Source organism: Epinephelus lanceolatus, chromosome 23, assembly GCF_041903045.1.
Source record: "Epinephelus lanceolatus isolate andai-2023 chromosome 23, ASM4190304v1, whole genome shotgun sequence".
In the NCBI taxonomy this organism is placed as follows: domain Eukaryota; kingdom Metazoa; phylum Chordata; class Actinopteri; order Perciformes; family Serranidae; genus Epinephelus; species Epinephelus lanceolatus.
In genome coordinates this window covers 10,473,873-10,495,194 of record NC_135756.1, presented here as the reverse complement: position 1 = coordinate 10,495,194, position 21,322 = coordinate 10,473,873, and the positions used below count along the sequence as shown (strand labels likewise).

The window sequence follows — 21,322 nt, the reverse complement described above, 5'->3', positions numbered from 1 at the left end:
CAGCTCGGGCATCGGATGAATGCTGACACCCCCTAAAAAGAAATCCTGTGATCGTCATATACATTTGGAGGAATTAAATGCTTGTGGGGAGCGTGCAGCCCTGGTGGCAGGAAATGACAAACATTTCCAAGGCTGGATAAAAAGCTTGAATTGAACCCAAAAAAATGTAAGCAAATGTAAAACCAATCGAGTCAAGGAGGGAAAACAGCACGAGGCAGATATATATTTTCTATCCACTCCAAGACGAGCACGAAAGCCCATTACGGCAAGTACCTATTTCCCAAAACGAGTGGGGGAAATGGGTAGCTTTGAAGCAAACATCTATCAAACATTTTACAGATTGCTCAAATGAGCAATCAGGGGTATTGATGTATACAGACTCTTAAGTACAAATCTGTGGTTTTTCATTCAAAGGGCTTTTTACTGGCAAATCAAATGAGCTGAGCAATCTTTTTCCAGACGGAGCGGAGCATCGAATGGCATCTAAAGTTATTTGATGACATCAAACATATACACAGTCAGCGCAGGGGGGATGGAGGTGACTCTGCACCGAGTGCACCGAGTTGTCAAACTAGCACACTTTCTATGGTTTGATTTAGCATATTTCTAAAGTACGTCAAAGGTCAGAAAGGTCTGGAACATCAGTGGATCCGTCACAATACCAACACTATTTCTGAGTTGTCAACTTTTGTGACGCATTTCCACCACGGTGCCCGAGTGCCCGTTCAGACTGCAGGCATGTGGAAGTTTATTAGAGCTCACTGGGACGCACTTGATTAATGAGGCCGTCCTGTGGCTCGCGCAAATACACAGAGCACAGATGCTTCGCTGGTTTTATTTTGTTTCCACGTAATGAGCACATAAGGAGGATCAAACATAATGCATTACAGTTATGATCAGAATGGAAGTGCACAGTTATGAGCTGGGAGGAGTAATACAATTGATAAAGCAATTAAATCAGGGCGTCCATGGTGGCGTCCTCGCTTCGATTCCAGCTGAGGACCTTTGCTGCAAGTCAGTCCTTTCTCTCTCTGACTGTCTAATAAAGGCAAAACACCCCCAAACAGCAGCTAAATCATAATATTTAGAAGCACGTACATAAAGGAGAGATACTGTGATGTTATCTTGAGTGGTTTGTCTTTGCTTAAAGGAACAGTGTGTAAGATTTAGGTGGATTGAGGAGTGAGGATTGCAGATTTCAAACAGCTGAAACTTCTACTGATGAGAATCCCTTCAGTGTTCAGCTGAAATATCCACAGAGGGCTCTTCTCCAAAACAAGCAGACCAGGTGATTTAAACCGGTAAACACACTGAATAAAGCAGTTTCATGTTACAAATAAGTGTTTTTCCAATGCTGCTTGGTATGTCGGAGTGAGGTTGTTAGCCTGATACCTGCCACTGAATGCTTACCTTTTTTCTCTTATAATTTGAGATCTAAGCGTTCAGGAGGTTTTTACCAGGAGTGTTATTATCTGCAGAGGTCTTTTCGTTGGTAAAAACACTGAATACAGAAGTTTCACGTTGAAGGGAGTTCAAGTATCTTGGGTCATGAGTGAGTGTGTGAGATGGATCAGACACTGCGCCAAACTGTCAGGTAAAGAGGAAGCTGAGCCAGGAGGCAAAGCTTTCGATTTACTGGTACATACGTACGTCCCAACCCTCACCTATGGTCATGAGCTCTTGGTAATAACCAAGACAATGACGTCGTGGATACAAGCAGCCGAAATGAGTTTCCTCTGTGGGGTGAGGAGCTCGGACATCCGGAGGGAGCTCGGAGTAGAGCCACTGCTCCTTCGCGTCGAAAGGGGTCAGTGGAGGTAGTTCGGGCATCTGATCAGGATGCCTCCTGGGCGCCTCCTGTTAGAGGTGTTCCAGGCACGTCCCACTGGTAGGAGGCCCCGGGGCAGACCCAGAACACACTGGAGGGATTACATATCTCATCTGGCCTGGGCACACCTTGGCCCCACAACCTGGCTTCAGAAAGCGGCTGAAAATAGATGGATGGATATACACGAGAGAAAACATACTTATTATATTAAATTCAATTTCTGGAATATATATATATGTTCATATCCCCCTAAATCATACACACTGGACCTTTAAGAGAAGGAACTTATTTTTCACAATGATCGACAAAAGCAAAATGAATGGATAACCAATTGAGGTTCTGCCATAACTACATATGTAATAATATTCAGGCTGGATTGAGCACAGCATAACTTCTGCATGTTTCACATGACACAGCAAATATTGTGAGCATAGCGCTGAATATACCACGTCAAAGTGGAAAAACATCTGTGAGCATCGAGTGTCTGCTAAGTGTACACCGCATTGTCATTTTTCAGACATGAGACCCACTTGCCTACCACTTGGGGTTGTGTAAACACACGATGCTCAAGACTGCATGTTTGAGTACTGGGACAGCCGCTGAATGCACTTTGTGAGTGTGCTGCTGGTTGATATTTGTCCCACAAAGCATTGCATATTGCATAAAGGGCGCTCCCTTTGTGCGATGCTGCAGAATAAAGGTGCTGTGTGTAACTCTGGAGAAAGGTCGTCAAAAACTATCGCTTTGGGTTGGTAGACGGACCGAACCCCACATCAAAGTGTCAGTATTTGACGACCTGAGATGAGACTGTTGTTCTCCAGAGTTAGTTACTGCACTTTTGAGTAAACTGTGGATATTGCTGAGACCTATGGATGAGACAGTTTCAGGAAGATAATGGAAAACAAAGATGATGATTTCTTGTGTACTGTATCAATTAGTACATACTGTATAGAAATAGTAGGCTATGTAGGCTATAAGGATGGGACAATGTAAGATCGAGTCACTATGATGAGCACAACTTGCGATGTGGAGGATCCACCTAAGCATAAGAACAGGACTGTGTGCCGGTGTTGCTCTGCAGTCGTAGGGGATGTGAATGGAAACACATCCAACATATACTAATATCAGCCACACATGTCGATCACCGGGATGTGGATCCTCCTCCCACTACTTTCAGGCAGCAGTAAGCAGGATTTATATTTCTGCGTCAAATTGACGCCGTACCTACGTACCTACCCCCCACACCCAGAAATGTATCTATACATCTTGGCGCACAGATCTCCTGTCTATTTCTGTAAGCTGAAACCATTTCCCTCAGTGGAAACAAAGCTTTTATTTCCTTTAATTTCACAGATAAGAAACAATAAATTGTGAAGACAATAAAGCCTCCACAAAAATAACATTTTAAGTCTTGTGTGTGATTTATCCTGGCTTCATATGAGCAGAGGAAATCTCCGCTCGTCGCTAGGCTAATTTATACAATGTAAAATGCCATAGGCTTGTGCTAAAAACGTTAGCATGTTGTATTTGTTTGGAAAACGTGTTTAGTATAAGACAGTTGTTTTCTTGTCAGTGAACCTTGTGAGCTGTAACGGAGCCGAATTTTGTAACGTTACCTTTGTTAAATGTTGCTGTTGTCACTGGCTTCATATGAGTAGAGGAAAAGTCTGCTAGCCGCTAAGCTAATTTATACAATGTAAGCATGTGGGGAAAATGTGTCCAGCAAGTGTTCTGTCTGTGAAACATGCGAGTGGTAGCTGCTGCTGTAACTGCAGAGTGACACAGACACACGGCACACAATGGCGTAGGCCACGTGCGTAGGCTACCGTGTAGGCTCTGTATAGAGCGTAATATTACATTACAGTAATGTTCCAAAAGTAATGCGTTACCCGCAACACTGCATAACATTAAGTACGTACCTTTACGTCAAGTACGTAAAATGATGACACCATTTGCAAGGGGCAAATTCATTAGCTATCATACGGACCATGGTGTGAGGATACATTGATATATGATGCCATTTCACATAATTTTATTACTTAAAGAAAGAAGTGTGTCTTCTCTGTGATGCAATAAAATTTTTCTCACATTTACAAAATATAAGCTGAAGTGATTCCAGTATGTTTTAGTTTCATTTTGAGAGTTATAAGCAGAATAATGTTGCAACAATATCGTCAGCTGGAATCATTTTGGCCAAAATAATCTTGACAGTTGTGTCTAGGGTGTGTATATAACTGCAAACACAGTCTGAGTCAAGAGCTGCAGGGTAAAAGTCAGATATGTGTGAACATGAGCAAGTGAAATCAACACAAAAATGTCTTTTTGGAAAAAAGATTCTTTCTCAAGACGGTCTGAGGTCCTTCTGAACGGCTCTGAATAGCTGTACCACAGCATCCATCCACGCCTCCCTCTGCTGCTGACTGCTGACTCGAACCAGCGTCTGAGTGGCGTACACCAGGGTCAGCACCGTCCTCTCAAAGTCCTGCCAGCTCAGAGGCTGCCGGCGCTGGGCGAGCTCCGCCGTCAGACGACGAATGTCAGAGAGCCTCTTGGGCAGGACATCCTCACAGATGACCTCCAGCTTCTCCACGCACCTCAGGGAGGCCAGCTCCTCGTCTGGGATCAGCATGTCAAGCTCTTCACCTTGGATCTGCATCCCAGCGAGCAGGATCTGAGAGACACAGGTCCATCAAGACAACTTTTTATTGACCTCTTTGTGAATATGAATACATGTTACTTTCATTGTCAGGAGAGGTTTGGGTAAACACATACTTCTCATCTCTGCACATGATTAGGAGGACAGCAGCGGTACATGGTGTTTTCATTTTTCCACAGAAAAACATGTGACTTGGACCGATGTTTTATAAATTCTTAACATATTTAAAGCAAAGCACTGAGCCTTTAACTATTTCAGCACCCACAGAATCCAAACTGACCTCAAACAGCAGGTTGACATCCTCCACAGAGCGCTGGAATGTGGGGTTGATCAGCGAATACGCCCCACGCTTTATCCTATATGCAGATGGATACAGAGCTAGAACACACAAGTACAGGAAATTGGATTAGAAGATCTTCCTCGTGCTCAAGAAATTAGGCACCACATTATCCGACATTAATGCATGTGGGTGGCCCAGAGGTCGAGTAAACACAGATACATTACTGCTCAAATATTATGCAGGTGAGATAGAATCTGGATCCAGCTGGGCAGAGGGTAATTGGTCTTCAACCCGAGCCACGGACGCTCCGATATTTACAAGTGGTGGTGGCCAGTGCATCCAGAGGTGAGATATATTCGTGCTCACAGAGGGGGCAGGTGCTGCTGACCTCATTTGGTCAGATTTCAAAGTGTCGGGCCATATGTGTAGCAGAGCAGGAACCCCGTAATCTGAGGAGTCCAGATAGGGCTGGAATGAGACCCCTCGCTCTCAGCCAGTGTGCTGTGGCCACATCTCTATGATAAAATACCATGAAATCCATATTTTACCGGAGGTGATAACCAGAGGCAATTCCACATGGTCACACACCTCTGATCCAGGGGAAGTAACTAAATACATTTACTCAAGTATGTAGTGTAAGTATTCTGTGTTTTAACTCACTACATTTATTTAATAGCTATAGTTACTTTGCAAGAAAATAAACGTGTTAATAAGAATATGATTCATTCAGATATAATTCATAGAGTTTAGTCTTAAAGCAGTATTAAAGGAATAGCTTGACAGTTCGGGAAATGTGCTTATTCGCTTACTTTCCAAGAGTTGAAAAGATTAATGTACCTCTCATATGTGTCCGATCAAGATGACACTACAGCCAGCAGGCGCTTAGCTTAGCACAAAGACTGGAAATGGAGAAACAGCTGGACTTCTTTTTGTTCTCTAATACTTCAATGGACAGTTCATCTCCAAATCCAAAATACATATTTTCAAGCAGGAACTAATTTCTTTTTACTGAACTACACCCACCAACCATATCACCACGCAGAAGGAAGTGCACGTGATATAACCACGACCTCTTAACATTACATTACATGGTGGCGCAACACATTTCATCATCAAATACATCATCGAATACCCACGCTTGGTCAATGGCCCTTCACATCAAATACGGTGCACTAGGTTCCCCTTCAGCGTCAGTTTTGGACGATCAGGGACAGCGTGTCAGTTTACGCTTGTTACTTCAATTTTCACAGGAATTATACCGTTTTTGCTCATTAAATGCACACAGTGCCTTTTCAAATAAACTTAGAACAAAGGTTTAGGTTAACTTCCTAAGGTTTAGGTAACAAAAATACATCATGGTTTGGCTTATAATAATTACAGTTGTTACTAATATCATGCAACATCACTGTAAAAGGTGAGTGTACCAGGAGGTAATGATCCACAGGTGAGAGGCGTAAGCTTGATGAGGTGGGCATGGTGGACTGGCAGGAGTGGGAAGTGTGTGGACAGGTGATTGGCTGGCAGGCAGGTGTGGAAAACTACTGAATAAGCAGAGGAGATGGCCTATATGGCAGGTAAAAAGTGCCCACTGTGACAATCACTAGTGTAGTATAATACAAAAACTAGCATACTATGTTGATATTCTAATAACTCAACTGACATTTGGTGTCACAGAGCAGATGAACAGCAGGCTCCCGGGTGAAAGTCCGGTGTATGTGGACTTTGTTGCTCTTTCTACTATGGCAGTTGCCTGGAGCTTCAAAACTGCTGCCTCTGCATTTTGTAGTGCTGTTAAGGGTGCCTCTGTGCATCGGTATCTGACGCCAAGGGCTCACTGACCAAGCCTTAGTATGGGTGAGACCGGGTTGGGTGGCAACATGGTTTGGTTCACACACTAAACCCCAAATTCCACCAGATGCATGTTGGTTGCGTCTGTGCTTCGGAACGGCAGCGTAGCCGATACGTTTCAATTCTAGTCAATGTGTCTGCTTCCACTGGCTGCGGCTGTGCTGCGTTCCGGCTCCGTCACAGCTGTGGCAGGGCGGAGCCCTCCGCAACAGATACACAGGACTTCTATTTTTGCTGGATGCCGGAGCACAACGCAGCAATTCAGCACAGAGCAGATCGTGTGGGGCAGGAAGTCGCGCAGAGAAACAAAATAAAACATCCAGTTAATTTTCAAAATAAAATACACAGTGTTCACGGCGGATCATGTTTCCCTGCACTACACCTTGAAAACTACATAATGGGCAGAGGCAGGCCTGAAGTCAACAGGTCAGAGGTTTTCAGATGTCATTTCACCCCGTGAACACCATGGACGAGGAGATATTAATCATGGAGGTGCACCAAGATGTCTTCCGGCGGAGCTGCACCGCACCGCACAGCAGCCGGTGGGTGTTGACGGATGGTGGAGCACGCAGCGGATAACCAGCGCTGCTGTTCCGCAACGGACACGCATCCAGTGGAATTCCAGCGTAAAACTGTGGGTTAGGTTGATAAAAAAAAGTGTTTTTGGTTAAAACAACTATGTTTATACGTAAGTATGTCATAAAGTGACATAAATGAGAGATTAGAGAGATTAGTGCTAGGTTAACTAGTAGCAGATGCATGCTTCCTTCTTCAAGGTGAAACGTTTGGCAGGTTTAGTTTGGTGGAAAGAAAATGTTTCTGGATTTCTGTAAAGAGACATTGCTGTTGAGTTTTTCAAATGTATTTTTTGGCACTTTGAGCACCACAAGCTGAGTGCCATGTAGTTCTATTATATTCAAGAGAAGGCAGACATCTGTACAGCTGATATCTCCAACACTCTGCAACTCAACAAAAGTAATCAAGACGATGATAACTTGCGCTGCAGGTAAGAGGAAGAATGTGTTTTTGATTTTGAGGTGAACTGTCCCTTTAAAGGATTTAACTACACCACTCATCTTATCCCTGTAATCAAGTGGCATTGTCTCTGAAAATAACTGAAATTCAGTGCTGTAAACTCTAAAAATTAAACCTAAAGTTAGATTTTTTTGTAGCTTTGAGCTTCTCAAAGAGACGTCTTTTAGTTCACTGGCTAAATTCTCTAAATTCTTAATGAAATCTGGAGGGCATCGGCATCCAAGGAATGATTTATGAACTAGCAACACCATATTTGCGTTCTCATTTTCTCTTAACAGCCCTGTGTGATAGTGAGCAGATATTCCCACTGGTAATGGAAAGTCTAAGGGAGGTCGAGTCTAAACAAGGCTGGAATAATAAAGCAGAGGGGTCACACAAGGATGCAGAGTTACCCCATCTGCATTTTCCATACTGTTTATAATACTGCTGCCCAGACTCTTTAAATGTGTTCATATAACAACGCCCTCTATTGTAAGCGACTCCAAGACCAACTTGATATCCGTGCTTCAGGAGAGTGAAGTGAAAAGCAAAGCTGATTAAAACTGAAAGGGGATTCACAGCAAAATGAAGTAAGTTAAACCTTCCTTTGAGCTCCTCCAGACATCTCGCTCTTTTTTTCCACCGCTTCGCATATGCTGTTGCCATCCTTGGCTGGACGTGTAAGCCAACACACAGATCACACGCACAGATCTTAATGAGGTATACAGTATGAACACTGGGCTCCATTTTAATTCGGATCCAATCCTCCTCCTACCCTACAGCGGCATCTACGGTGCGCTGCCTCGCCAGTTCTGCTGTAATGATCAGCCCCGCTGCCCGGAGCCTCGCTGGCCAGATACATTTAGGCTTTATAGCATTTGTGAGGCCAGCCAAAGCCACATGCACTGGCTGATCTCCACATGTACCTGCTTCCTGCTTGGGTGACTGCCAGTCTCAGCTCTGGCTTTGCTTTCAGCCACCATCCAGAATGTAAAGAATATCTGCAGCTCTGTGTTCCAGAGTTAGAATAATAAAACCAGCCAATGTGGCACATCTGTGCAATCCTCAACATATTGTCTCAAACCTTTCACGTCGCAAGTCTGCACTGGGGTCAAAAGTCCACGGTCCCCCAGTGCAATCCCCCAAAAACCAGCCAGCAAAACAAAGTCTGTAAATCCTTTTTCCCCTGCATCGTCTACATGAATGGAATAATTTGCTATTTGAGGAAATATGTTTATTTGCTGTTTTGCCAAGATTTAGATGAGTACATTGATTCCAGTCTCATGTCACAGCCAGTTAGCTTAGCCTAGCATTAACAAGGCCGAACAGCACAACCTGGCTCCATCCAAGGTTGCAAAATACAGCAACCAGCACTTCAAAAGTTCATAAATTACCATATTAAATCTTGTTTGTTTAGTCCATACAAAAATTAAAGAAAAGTAAAAATGACATGCTGCCATACTTTACTGCTTTCCCCAAATTACTATTTCTTGGCCTGGTGTATGGTTTGCCTGGAACAATATAATATAATATAATATAATGTAGTATTAATTAGTGATTTTAGGTACTCATAAGCAATGTGATTTTCTTGCAACTTGTCACATTTTACCACTTGGGCAGAAGCCCTGGAGTTACTATAATGATGCTGGGGGCAGCCTTTTGGGTCGCTAAAAACACATCTAACATTCAGTGGTAAAACATGGCTGGAAAGGTAGCAGCATGTCTGGAAAAAACACCCAGCTTTCAGTGATAAAAAAAAAAAAATGTGGGTGGAACAGTAATGGTATGTCACTATAAAACACCCGGCTTTAAGGTGCACAAACACGGAAGGAAAGGCAGCAGCATATTGCTAAGAAAACACCTGGCACCTGTAGTGCTAAAAACATGGCTGGAAAAGCAGCTGTATGACGCCAAAAAACATCTAGCTTGTAGTGCTAACAACATGGCTGGAAAAGCTGCATGATGCTAAAAAACACTTAGCTTGTAGTGCTAACAACATGGCTGGAAAAGCAGCTGCATGTCATCAGAAAACACCTAGCTTGTAGTGCTAACAACATGGCTGGAAAAGCTGCATGATGCTAAAAAACACTTAGCTTGTAGTGCTAAAAACATGGCTGGAAAAGCAGCTGCATGTCATTAGAAAACACCTAGCTTGTAGTGCTAACAACATGGCTGGAAAAGCTGCATGATGCTAAAAAACACTTAGCTTGTAGTGCTAAAAACATGGCTGGAAAAGCAGCTGCATGTCATTAGAAAACACCTAGCTTGTAGCGCTAACAACATGGCTGGAAAAGCAGCTGCATGACGCTAAAAAACATCCGGCCTTGAGGCGCATGAACGTGGCTGGAAACGCAGTGGTGTCACTAAAACAGCTAGCTTTAGTGATAAAAGCGCAGCTGGAAAAGCAGTGGTGTGTTACGGAAAAACACCTGACTTTGAGGTGCACAAACGCGGCCGGAAAGGTAGTGGTGTGTCGATAAAAAACACCTTGGTTTAAGTGGCACAACTGATGGTTTTGTTTTTTTTTTGGACTCAAACATGAGTCTCCTGGGTCAAAGTCCTGTGCTTGTTGGACCCATCCACCTCCCCTTCTACCCACCCTAGATGGACTTACGTGCTGTTTAAACTACGTTCTTTGCTCTGAGCATCTAATAATGACATGGATGGGTTTACATTGGAGTTGGTGGAAAGCCTGGTGCGTCCCACATAGACGCAACAGGGTGCCCCACTGTCCAAATGATATAATTTATGCAGAGACTTGTCTGAGGAAATGAAACCACAAGCTCTGTGGCAGAGGCCGCACAAGGTGCTTTCACACCTGTCCTGTATGGTTTGGTTCAATTAAACGCAAGTTTGTTTGCCCCTTGAAGACACCCTTACTCTCATTTTCTTCATGTTATATCCATACAGTACTTGTTTAAAGACCTCCACAATGACCGTCAAATCTAAGGCTGCCTTCACAGCTGTAGTTTGATTTATTTGGTCGGCACCAGAGGGACAAAATAATACGTTGTGGCATTTTAAATGAAAACAAACCAAGAGGAGTGAACATGAAGTTCTACAGACTGACAGATGACTCTTTGATTTGACAGTTAAAGCATTTGTCACCCTGCATCATCCGGACCCACTGAGCAATCAAATTCCAGTGACCAACAGATGTTTATACAGCAGCACTTTAATGCTTCTTAAGTGATCAGATTTATGTTCTTTGGTGTCACAAAGAGCTCACAGAGTTACAAAAAATGACTAACATAGAAACAAGATGAAAAGAAGGCGTCTTGAACAATCATGTTTCAGGGCTTCATACTGTGGGGATCATTGTCACACACTTTTTCAAGTACATGGACTCGAATACAAAGATGGCAGTTTGACTGATGTGCATATGTGTTACCATGGTTACAAGTATGCATTAGCATAACTGGTTCTATGGGATATACATGGCCTTTATCAGGATTATGAGATCGTGGACAGATTCTACCCTCAGCAGATGGATTTAATATTGGTTTAGCTGTTGCTAAAATCACATCTGCTGTCATAAAATCCTGTGGTCGGTTTGTTTTCTTTCACACCACAAATGAACCGCACTAGAGGCGGTTTGGAAGCGGACTGGGACCCGTTTCAAGTGGTCTCGGTTCGGTTGTTTGGTCTGCACCATGAGTTCAGGTGTGAAAGCACCATCAGAAGAATGACACTTATGTAATTTGAGTGTTATTGCAGAATGTAAATCCTTCCTTAAATTGTTCTAACCCCCCCAACACCAAGGAACAGTACTGTGGATATTTCCCCAATCCCCACACTGATGTGCAGCTGTGAGTGCATCACAACTTGTCAGTGAAAATTTACACTCCTCGTTGAGTGAGTGACTCCCGAATGCACGATCAGCAGCAGAGGAGGAATGCCTGCACAGTCATATTAGATACTGAAGAGACACTCAAGCTTCAGTGGGGCATTGTCAATGTAAACAAAACAACACCCAGAGGAGAGTGTGCTCATTAGAACAAGGTTTATGTTGTTTAAGGATGGAGGAGCTGCGGGGAAATGACAGCTCGGAGGCCAAGCCCGATGCTGATTTCCATTTGAAATTAATAATCTGTAATTTACATAAAAGTTGCGCACTACTCTTTGTCACTGCTGTATCACAGTAGGGCTTTGGTGTGCAAGAATGTGTGTGTTTTATGCTTCCAGCAGCAGGAAACAGCAGTTTGCAATGAAATGTTATTGCTGGTTAACGCTCACATGGTTGGAGCAACACTGCTGCAGACACAGAAACAGGCGGTGGGTCTTATTACATTTATAAAACTACAAACTAAAAATCCCTGCAAGGATTCAATGATGCACATTTGTAAGTAAAACAGACATACAGGATTCAGAGGCAGGCAGGGAGGCTAAAAGCAAAGTTTACTGTGTGATGGTCAGAAACAGGGTTCAGCAACAGGCAGGAATTCAGGGCAGAGAGGCAGAGCACAAAGGGCAGAGCAGGCAGGCTGGAGGAAGGCTGAGCTGAGTTACATAACAGGCAAGCTGGCAGGGAACTGAGGGAAAGGGATATGCTGAGGAGCTGATGAGAGGATTGGGAGCAGGTGTGCAGCTGGGTGTGGAGGTCAGGTGATGATGAGGGGTGGGAAACGCTGAGGGCCACTGCAGAGCAGGAAGGAAATGAAGGAATAAGAGCTGAATTAAGCAATTAAAACGACTAAATTTCATCCCGAAATCAGTTTCAATTAAATTTCGAGTCAGTCTTTAGAGAGAGATTTTGTTAGTGGGTGATATTAAAGTTTTAACATGTTGGAGGGATAGTTTCTTTTGAAGTGGGCTGTATGAGGTACTTATGCATAGTTAGTGTATTACATACAGTAGAAGTGTGCTGGAGAAAGATAAAAGCTAACGTACTGCTGTGGACGAGAGGAAGCAGAAAAATGTATTTTAGTCACCTATAAAAAAACAAGTTTAAGTGGACGCTATATTAAAAATATTTTTGCCACTTTAGGGAAGCTGTTAACAGCTTCAGTTTCCCATTAGACCCTGACACACCAGGCTGACTGTAAGCCGTGGGTCAATGCTGTGCTGTTGGTGAGCGTCTGTCGACCTAGTTTTTCAGGAGTGCCTCGCACCGCTGGCACTAGTCGACCCCAGTTGACCCTAGTCGGCGGCTTTTTGGCCTATTAAGCATGTTGAATTGGAGGCGAAGAAGGTGGAACCCGCAGGTGAGAGAAATCCCTCTGATTGGCACTTCAGCTCAGTGCAACAGAAAAGAAATGGAAGTGAGGAAAGCACGTGACGCAGTGGAGAAAATGGCTGCCTAGCTGAGTCTTGCACAGTGACATCTTTCACTTTTATCTGTCAGCCTCACTCGGAGTCGGCATCTTTTGCCTAATATTTGTCAGGCTGCAGGCAAAGCCACTGGGGAGCTATGTCGGGCAAGCAGAAAGGCACACACTGGACAAATTCTACAAAAAAGACAGTGTGAGATCAAAACCAATGTTGAACTCTTTAGTAGAAATGGTTCGTAATTGTTTGGGTTATTGTTTACCGGCGGTAAATATAACTTCTTCTTTCAACATCGGATTGTGCTAACTGGCTAATTAGTTTCCTGAATTCGTCCCGTCGGTCTTCCAGTCTCCCTTTAGGAATGACGAATACAGACTGCCACCGCCTGCTGTAATAGAGAGAAGGATGTGCCAGTTGGCCGGTGGCTGTAGCCTTTGCGCTGTGTTCAAGTGCAACTATTTGACTGAGGGTGCTTTCACACCTGCCTCGTTTGGTTCGATTCAATCAAGTTTGTTTGCCCCCTAAGTGTGGTTCTTTTGGGCACCAAAACAACCGGACCAAGACCTTCTTGAAGAGGTGGTCTCAGTCCGGTTACAAACAAACTCTGGTGCAGTTCATTTGTGGTGAGAACATGTTCCGACCTGGATCTGAACCAACTGCAGTCACATGACACATTGTTTGGGTTAAACATGAGCATGTTACAGTCCTGGAGGATTATTAATGTGCACCTCCTCCTGTACTGCCTTAATATGCACATTCAGCACATCCAATGCATCAAAACATTGTTTTCTAGTTGGAGCCGCGCCTCGTTTTCAAACTGTATGGTTTGACTAAAATGAACAATGACAGCAATATAGTATAGAACATTCCTTAGCTTCCTTGTCAGCACTCCTTCCTGCTTCTGCTGGCTGACATGTACTGTATGTAACACACTGACTATGGAAGGTACCTCATACAACCCCACTTCAAAAGATCCAAACTGTCCCTTTAATGCAGGAGAGCCAACAATATATTCCAGCTGACTGAATATCTAATGTATCTCCAGCTTTTCCTGCTGCTCGTTCTAAGCTTGTTCATCCCTCATGCTTCCCCTTCCTCCTCCAGCGCTTCAAACAATCAGCGTTTGGACGGGCAGGCTTCCCCCAATGTCATTATGCACAGGCAGGGAACTTGTAATCTCCCGCTAACTGCTTGCAAGGAGATGAGGGAACAACAAAGATCCATTAATTAGCAGGGCTAAATGGTATTCCTGGCTGGAGGGATGTCTTGATGGGAGACAGAGAGAGAGAGAGCAGGGGGGAAAACAAACAAAAACAAAAAACAAAATGGACGCCTGGATCCCTCCGGCTTCGGTGAAAGGGGGTGAAAAGGACACGGGAGGGGAATAAAATCTTTGCCTCAAGAGCACATCTTCTGCTTAGCATTTAAATTCACCTCCAAATGATGTTAAAATCCAAACAAGCTGCACTTTTCTTGCAGCTCACATGCAAAATCTACTATTTACAAAGTAAACACAGGCTTCCCATCAATATTCCTGCTGCAAGGCAAATCTATGAAGCTGCAATAAAGTCACTTAGTATCATCAGGGAAGATGGGATAAGGTTTGACACCATGGATATTACAATACTGGGGAGACTGGTGATGATTTCCACCCACCAAATCCTGTCCGTCATAACAACACAGAGGGGATCACTGTGCTTTAGACGAGTTTATAACTTTAACACCCACATGTCATTTGGGTCTCATCTGCACAAAAAACTAAAACACATGAACTATTTTAGTCAAACTAAAACTGCTCTCTGCAGGTCAACAGGTTGAGGTTTTACAATGACCAGAAATATCAACCAAAAAAATGTTGGCATTCTATACCTCTGCACATTGATGACAAATCTGTGGTGAATGTGCGGTCAGGATTAGGCACAAAAGCCATTTGGTTAAGGTTAGGAAAAGATGTTTGAGCTTAAAATAGCCCATCTTGTCACCACAACCACAGCTGGAGAAGTCACGAGTCATGTTGTTAAAAACATGACTGGTCTCAAACAGTGCTGCTGGCAGCCATCTTGCCAAGGTGTCACATCACCAACCATCCCCTCCTGGTAATGATGAGAAACTCTGCTCATGTTAAACTCAAACATTTCATTTCATTTATTTTATGTGACCTAAGATGATGACCACACGGTATGGAGTTTCCACGTCCACATACGATGTGAAAGGTACCTTAGGAGTGTTGGTTGTTGACATTTTGGGACACCATGCCAACTTCAGCCTGTTACATATATTGTGTGTCATTAAAATTTACTTCTGTTTTCACAGGAAATGTAGAGTTTGCATACAGTCTCTTTCAAAATAAATGTGCAATGTCAGTACAACTACGCAAATTGACGTTTTCTTCCTTCAACAACAAACACACATGGTTAGGTTTGGGCAACACACACGTGGTTGTGTTTACAGGAAGGGAACACCAGCCTCCTGGGTAAAAGTCCATGGTAGTTGGACCCATCCACCACCCACCCGCCCTACTTAGACTTTCGCCAGGGTGTCTACAGATATAACCAAGTTAAATTCAAGACTTTTTAGACTTTTTTAATACCATCTGCTATGAAATTTAAGATCAAATGTCAATGGAAATAAATACACATTATATATATACAGTACAGGCCAAAAGTTTGGACACACCTTCTCATTCAATGCGTTTTCTTTATTTTCATGACTATTTACATTGTAGATTCTCACTGAAGGCATCAAAACTATGAATGAACACATGTGGAGTTATGTACTTAACAAAAAAAGGTGAAATAACTGAAAACATGTTTTATATTCTAGTTTCTTCAAAATAGCCACCCTTTGCTCTGATTACTGCTTTGCACACTCTTGGCATTCTCTCCATGAGCTTCAAGAGGTAGTCACCTGAAATGGTTTCCACTTCACAGGTGTGCCTTATCAGGGTTAATTAGTGGAATTTCTTGCTTTATCAATGGGGTTGGGACCATCAGTTGTGTTGTGCAGAAGTCAGGTTAATACACAGCCGACAGCCCTATTGGACAACTGTTAAAATTCATATTATGGCAAGAACCAATCAGCTAACTAAAGAAAAACGAGTGGCCATCATTACTTTAAGAAATGAAGGTCAGTCAGTCCGGAAAATTGCAAAAACTTTAAATGTGTCCCCAAGTGGAGTCGCAAAAACCATCAAGCGCTACAACGAAACTGGCACACATGAGGACCGACCCAGGGAAGGAAGACCAAGAGTCACCTCTGCTTCTGAGGATAAGTTCATCCGAGTCACCAGCCTCAGAAATCGCAAGTTAACAGCGTGCCAGTTTCGTTGTAGCGCTTGATGGTTTTTGCGACTCCACTTGGGGACACATTTAAAGTTTTTGCAATTTTCCGGACTGACTGACCTTCATTTCTTAAAGTAATGATGGCCACTCGTTTTTCTTTAGTTAGCTGATTGGTTCTTGCCATAATATGAATTTTAACAGTTGTCCAATAGGGCTGTCGGCTGTGTATTAACCTGACTTCTGCACAACACAACTGATGGTCCCAACCCCATTGATAAAGCAAGAAATTCCACTAATTAACCCTGATAAGGCACACCTGTGAAGTGGAAACCATTTCAGGTGACTACCTCTTGAAGCTCATGGAGAGAATGCCAAGAGTGTGCAAAGCAGTAATCAGAGCAAAGGGTGGCTATTTTGAAGAAACTAGAATATAAAACATGTTTTCAGTTATTTCACCTTTTTTTGTTAAGTACATAACTCCACATGTGTTCATTCATAGTTTTGATGCCTTCAGTGAGAATCTACAATGTAAATAGTCATGAAAATAAAGAAAACGCATTGAATGAGAAGGTGTGTCCAAACTTTTGGCCTGTACTGTATATATCTGTGTGTGTGTGTGTGTGTGTGTGTGTGTGTGCCACACATGTATAAGTACTCTTTCCAAGCAAACACACTGATATCAGATCAAAATGTCTAGTAAGGAATAATGAAAACAATTGAGTGAATTTTAATGCAAAAACAAAACAAAATGTCGTCATACATGCTATTGTCACTGGGTCTGTCAGGCTGAAGAAAATAATGTGATTGATAATATTTAAAACACATCGAATCTGAACTGAAGACAATTTAAGACTTTATAAGGCCTTACATTAAGAAAACTTATTTCAAGACATTTTAATACTTTTAAGGACCTGTAGACTAGGGATGGAAACCGAAAGCCGGTTCTTGTTGAGAACCGGCTCCCAGTGTTTCGATTTCCTTAACGATTCCAGCGGGCGAGAATGACATCACAACGCAACTTGCGTAAGCTACGCAGTGTGGTATTGTTTTGATTCTACAGGCAACATGGCGTCCAGGCGACTGAAACGCTCAAGAGTTTGGTTGTATTTCACGAAAAAAGATGACAACAGGGCAACTTGCAATGCTTGCAAAGCATCTATTTCATCAAACGGGGGACATACTAGCAAAATGCAGAAACATTTGTACACACAGCATGCGATTACTTTGCATGAATGTCACATTTTCGATCCGCTCCGGAGTGACCATAACATGAGTGAATCTCAACCCAGCAGCAGCGGCAGCAGTAGAGTTACTACTAACGTTAACGTTAGCACGTCTTCTGCTGTTTATACCGAAGGTAAAACTCCCCCTGACACTGCCTATCATGTTAGCGCCATTTGCTTCATTGTAAAACCTGCTATCACGAACCGTTACATGAATCCCTTCTCATGCATTACATTTAGATGACCATGATGAGAGGCAGAGTCTGACTGGCTCAGAGGCTGGCAGTACTCCTTTGGCTCATGTCCACCTCTAGCTTCTCTTTTCACCGAGGCAGGGAAGAGTAAAATGACCCAGGCCAGGATAGACGAATGTCACCGAGCAGTGACTAGGTTTGTGGTGAAAGGCTTGCACCCATTTGCCACGGTAGATGCCCCTGATTTTCGGTCGGTGAATTTGTTCAATTGTAAGTCACAGAATGTCAGAGTTGTATGTTTTCCTCTAACCAGAATAGTTCTGTTTCATTCATTCCCATTACATATTTTAGATATATAGATTTTGAGATATAAAACAAAGTTGATGCTAATCGACCTGTTTGTTCTCCTTTCTTCCCAAATGAGAATCGATAAAGAACCGAATCGTTAAGCAGAATCGAAAATGGAATCGGAATCGGAAAAATCTTATCAATTCCCATCCCTACTGTAGACACCCTGTTTTGCCCCCTTAACTTATGTTGTTGTCCCACCGTTTTTCCCCCCGATGCCAATAACTGAAACTGGCTGCGTATAACGCCAAAGTTAAGGACAGCTTTTTTCACCTGTGTCTGATGCCAGGAGTCACTTCACAAGCACTAGTAATCAATGTCTTTGGAATGAGACAGGGTTAATTAAACTGTTAGTCCAGGGAAGTCCTACATACAGTAATGCTGGGTGGTAACACACAAAATTTTCCCCTGAAATTTGGGGACTGAAAATTTGTTTCAATTTAATACATAGTTTAAAGTTACACAGGACATTTTTTTTTCAAAGAGAACCTAAACCAAACCATTTTTTTTACACCTGAAAACCAAAGCACATGTATGTAGTGTTGTTGATGGATTCAGGTCCAAATTTTGACATTTTAGTACAAGTATTTGAATTCTACATATTGTGTTATGAATATGGATAGCAGCTGGTTGCCCATGTGGGTAGAGTTTACATACTCTTTAAAGACTCATGCCATACCTGTTTTACTGACTCAGTGCCTTTTCACTGTTTTCAACAGGCCAAAAAATGTTTCAAAGCTGCCCTACTTAATATATGTCATGCATTTTATATGGATCAAATGACTTGTAATGTGTCAATGGTCACTTGTGGCAACAAACCCACTAAGAATTACCACCAGACATTGCAGTTTCTGCTCTTTGGATCTAAGTTTTAACATCTTTCAGCTCTTTGTTTTGATTCTGCCCCACTGTCAACACTGTTTTACGCCCTGTGAGTTCCTTCTTCACTTACAGTTATTTAACTTCTATTCGCTTTACCGTTAGCCAAATTGGCAAGGGTTTCTGTTTGGAATTCTATTTAATAAAAATACTAATATTTGGCGTCAGTTTATCGTTACTGTACCACAAGAGAAAGTAATACGATATATTATCCTACCCTTGAAGTCACTGTTGTGACTACAGCTTGTTTTGATGCCCTGAGGTGGCCAAAAAAAATCAGACAAATTCAAGTGTCAAACTTTGGGACTGAAAAATTAGGCCAACACGAAAAGTGCCAAAAACTGCAATTCTTTGAATGGCCACTTGGGGCTGGCTCCAAAAGTGAGTCAATCCCCATAAAGCCCCATGTTTAAATGTCCAACTTTACAGCAGAAATAAACATGTTTACAGCCTGGTACAAAAAACGGTTTTGGCCTCTATAGCTAATTTCCTCGTTCATGACAATTGTACGGGGGGGTGAATTTTTATATAACTCACCCGTTCATGTTCATTTTTTAAGGCTTAAAGTCATGCATAATTAAGGGTGGGCCACTTTAAGTAGTGTCCTCGGCTTCTCGGTCAGATCCACCCCTCACACCTCCACAGTGCCAGCCTCCTGCTCAAATATGGTCACTTCTGGCTCCAAAAACCAAGATGGTGAAGACCGAAATGCTGAACTCAAGGCTTCAAAACAGGAGTCCGCAAACCAATGGGCAATGTCCATTATTTTTAAAGAGGTCAAAATATCCAAAAAACAGTTTTGCCGTAAAACTCTGAGACATACAAACAAACAATAGAACTGTTAATAGTCAAAGGTTAATAAAACCCTGTCAGTGGCCCTGTCTCTCCTGCAGCATCATGTGACTTATCCAAAGATTTTAAGCTATGTGAGTGTTGAGAAAGGAATTTCCTCAGTGAGTGGATCCAGTAACAACAGACCAGTCACTTTTCACTGGAAAATGAACGGGTGATGTCCTACGTGTCGAAATGCTCCTGATAACTCCGGAACATAAACACATTCCTTCACAGACGCACACACACAGAAGCAAAGATCAGGAATGTTTGTTTCCATTTTCTAACAGGCTGATAATAAATCCTAAATAAGGATGCAAATCACTGAGTCTACTGGATCATTCACGTCAGCTCTTTGCATGATGTTGACACTGTGGCCTGTGAAAAATGATAGAGATATAATGTGTGCATGGAGTCTGTGAGTCCACCTACCTTTCCTGTGGTGCTGAGAGGCTGCCAGGTACATGGACAGGTAAACAGTGATGAGCAGCGCCCACCACTGCGTCATGTTGATCCTCACACACAGATCTACACACACACAACTCTCTTCCCGTCTCGATGTGTCTCCCTCAGGGGATAAACATCACAACGGTGGATGAAAATGCTCCGACTGCTGAGTTTCGGCATTTCATGTGCACCAGTTTCATATGCACTTCCATCCTCTGCCACCTCCCTCCATCCATCCTCTCTCCCTCTTTTTCTTTTTTTTTCTGTGTGCGTGAGTGTGTGTGTTCTCCGCTCAGGCCTGGCCGCCTGGGCTCTCATCTGGAAATCATCAGGATTTGGAGAACGCCTGCCCTCTTGGCTGGACTGTTCTCACAGCTACTGGCTGACTGCTTGACTGGCTGATTGGTTCAGTTACTGTGCGACTCTCCAACTGACTGGATAAATAGGTGACGGACTAACTGGCCTATTGATTGACTGAGCATATTGGCATCCTATGAGCCAGAACTAAAGCACTACAAGAGATGGATGGGCTCCTTAGAAAAGAGCTCTGGCTTGATCAAGCGTCACCATTATCTCAATGGATGATTCCGGTTTCTTTCAATTGGGAACATAGAAACATTGCTATGATGGAGTCAGACGAAACAAGAAACAAGCAGTCAGGTGATGGTCATGAGCTCTGGGTAGTGACCGAAAAAATGAGATGGCGGATACAAGTGGCCGAAATGAGTTTCCTCCGTGGGGTGGCTGGGCTTAGCCTTAGAGATAGGGTGAGGAGCTCGGACATCCGGAGGGAGCTCGGAGTAGAGCTGCTGCTCGTTTGTGTCAAAAGGGGTCAGTTGAGGTGGTTCAGGCACCTGATCAGGATCCTCCTGGGCGCCTCCTGCTGGAGGTGTTTTGGGCACGTCCAACTTTTAAGAGGCCCCGGGGCAGACCCAGAACACACTGGAGGGATTACATATCCCATGTGGCCTGGGAACGCCTTGGGGTCCCCCAGGAGGAGCTGGAAAGCATTGTTGGGGAGAGGGACATCTGGGGTGCTTTGCTTGGCCTGCTGCCCCTGCGACTCCAGATAAGCAGATGAAAATGGATGAATGGATGGAATGGGAAACTGTGAGCACACAACTTAAAGTATGGTAGTTGCCCAAGTTGGTCTGTAAACTGTGATTAAAGTTACAATGGACAGTTTGGGTAGTAATTTAAATGTTGACCTGTGTTTTCAATTCTA

General features: G+C 43.2%; 1 protein-coding gene across 1 annotated transcript; it reads right to left on the bottom strand.

Moving 5' to 3' along the window:
- Nucleotides 1-239: 239 nt before the first annotated feature.
- fam180a (family with sequence similarity 180 member A) lies at nucleotides 240-20,352 on the bottom strand. Its single transcript, XM_033615268.2, has 3 exons — nucleotides 20,083-20,352; nucleotides 4,765-4,862; nucleotides 240-4,499 (listed from the first exon to the last, which is right to left on the bottom strand). The coding sequence occupies exons 1-3, from the start codon at nucleotides 20,156-20,158 to the stop codon at nucleotides 4,170-4,172; spliced, it is 504 nt and encodes a 167-aa protein (XP_033471159.1). The 5' UTR covers nucleotides 20,159-20,352; the 3' UTR covers nucleotides 240-4,169.
- Between the last annotated feature and the right edge of the window lie 970 nt (nucleotides 20,353-21,322).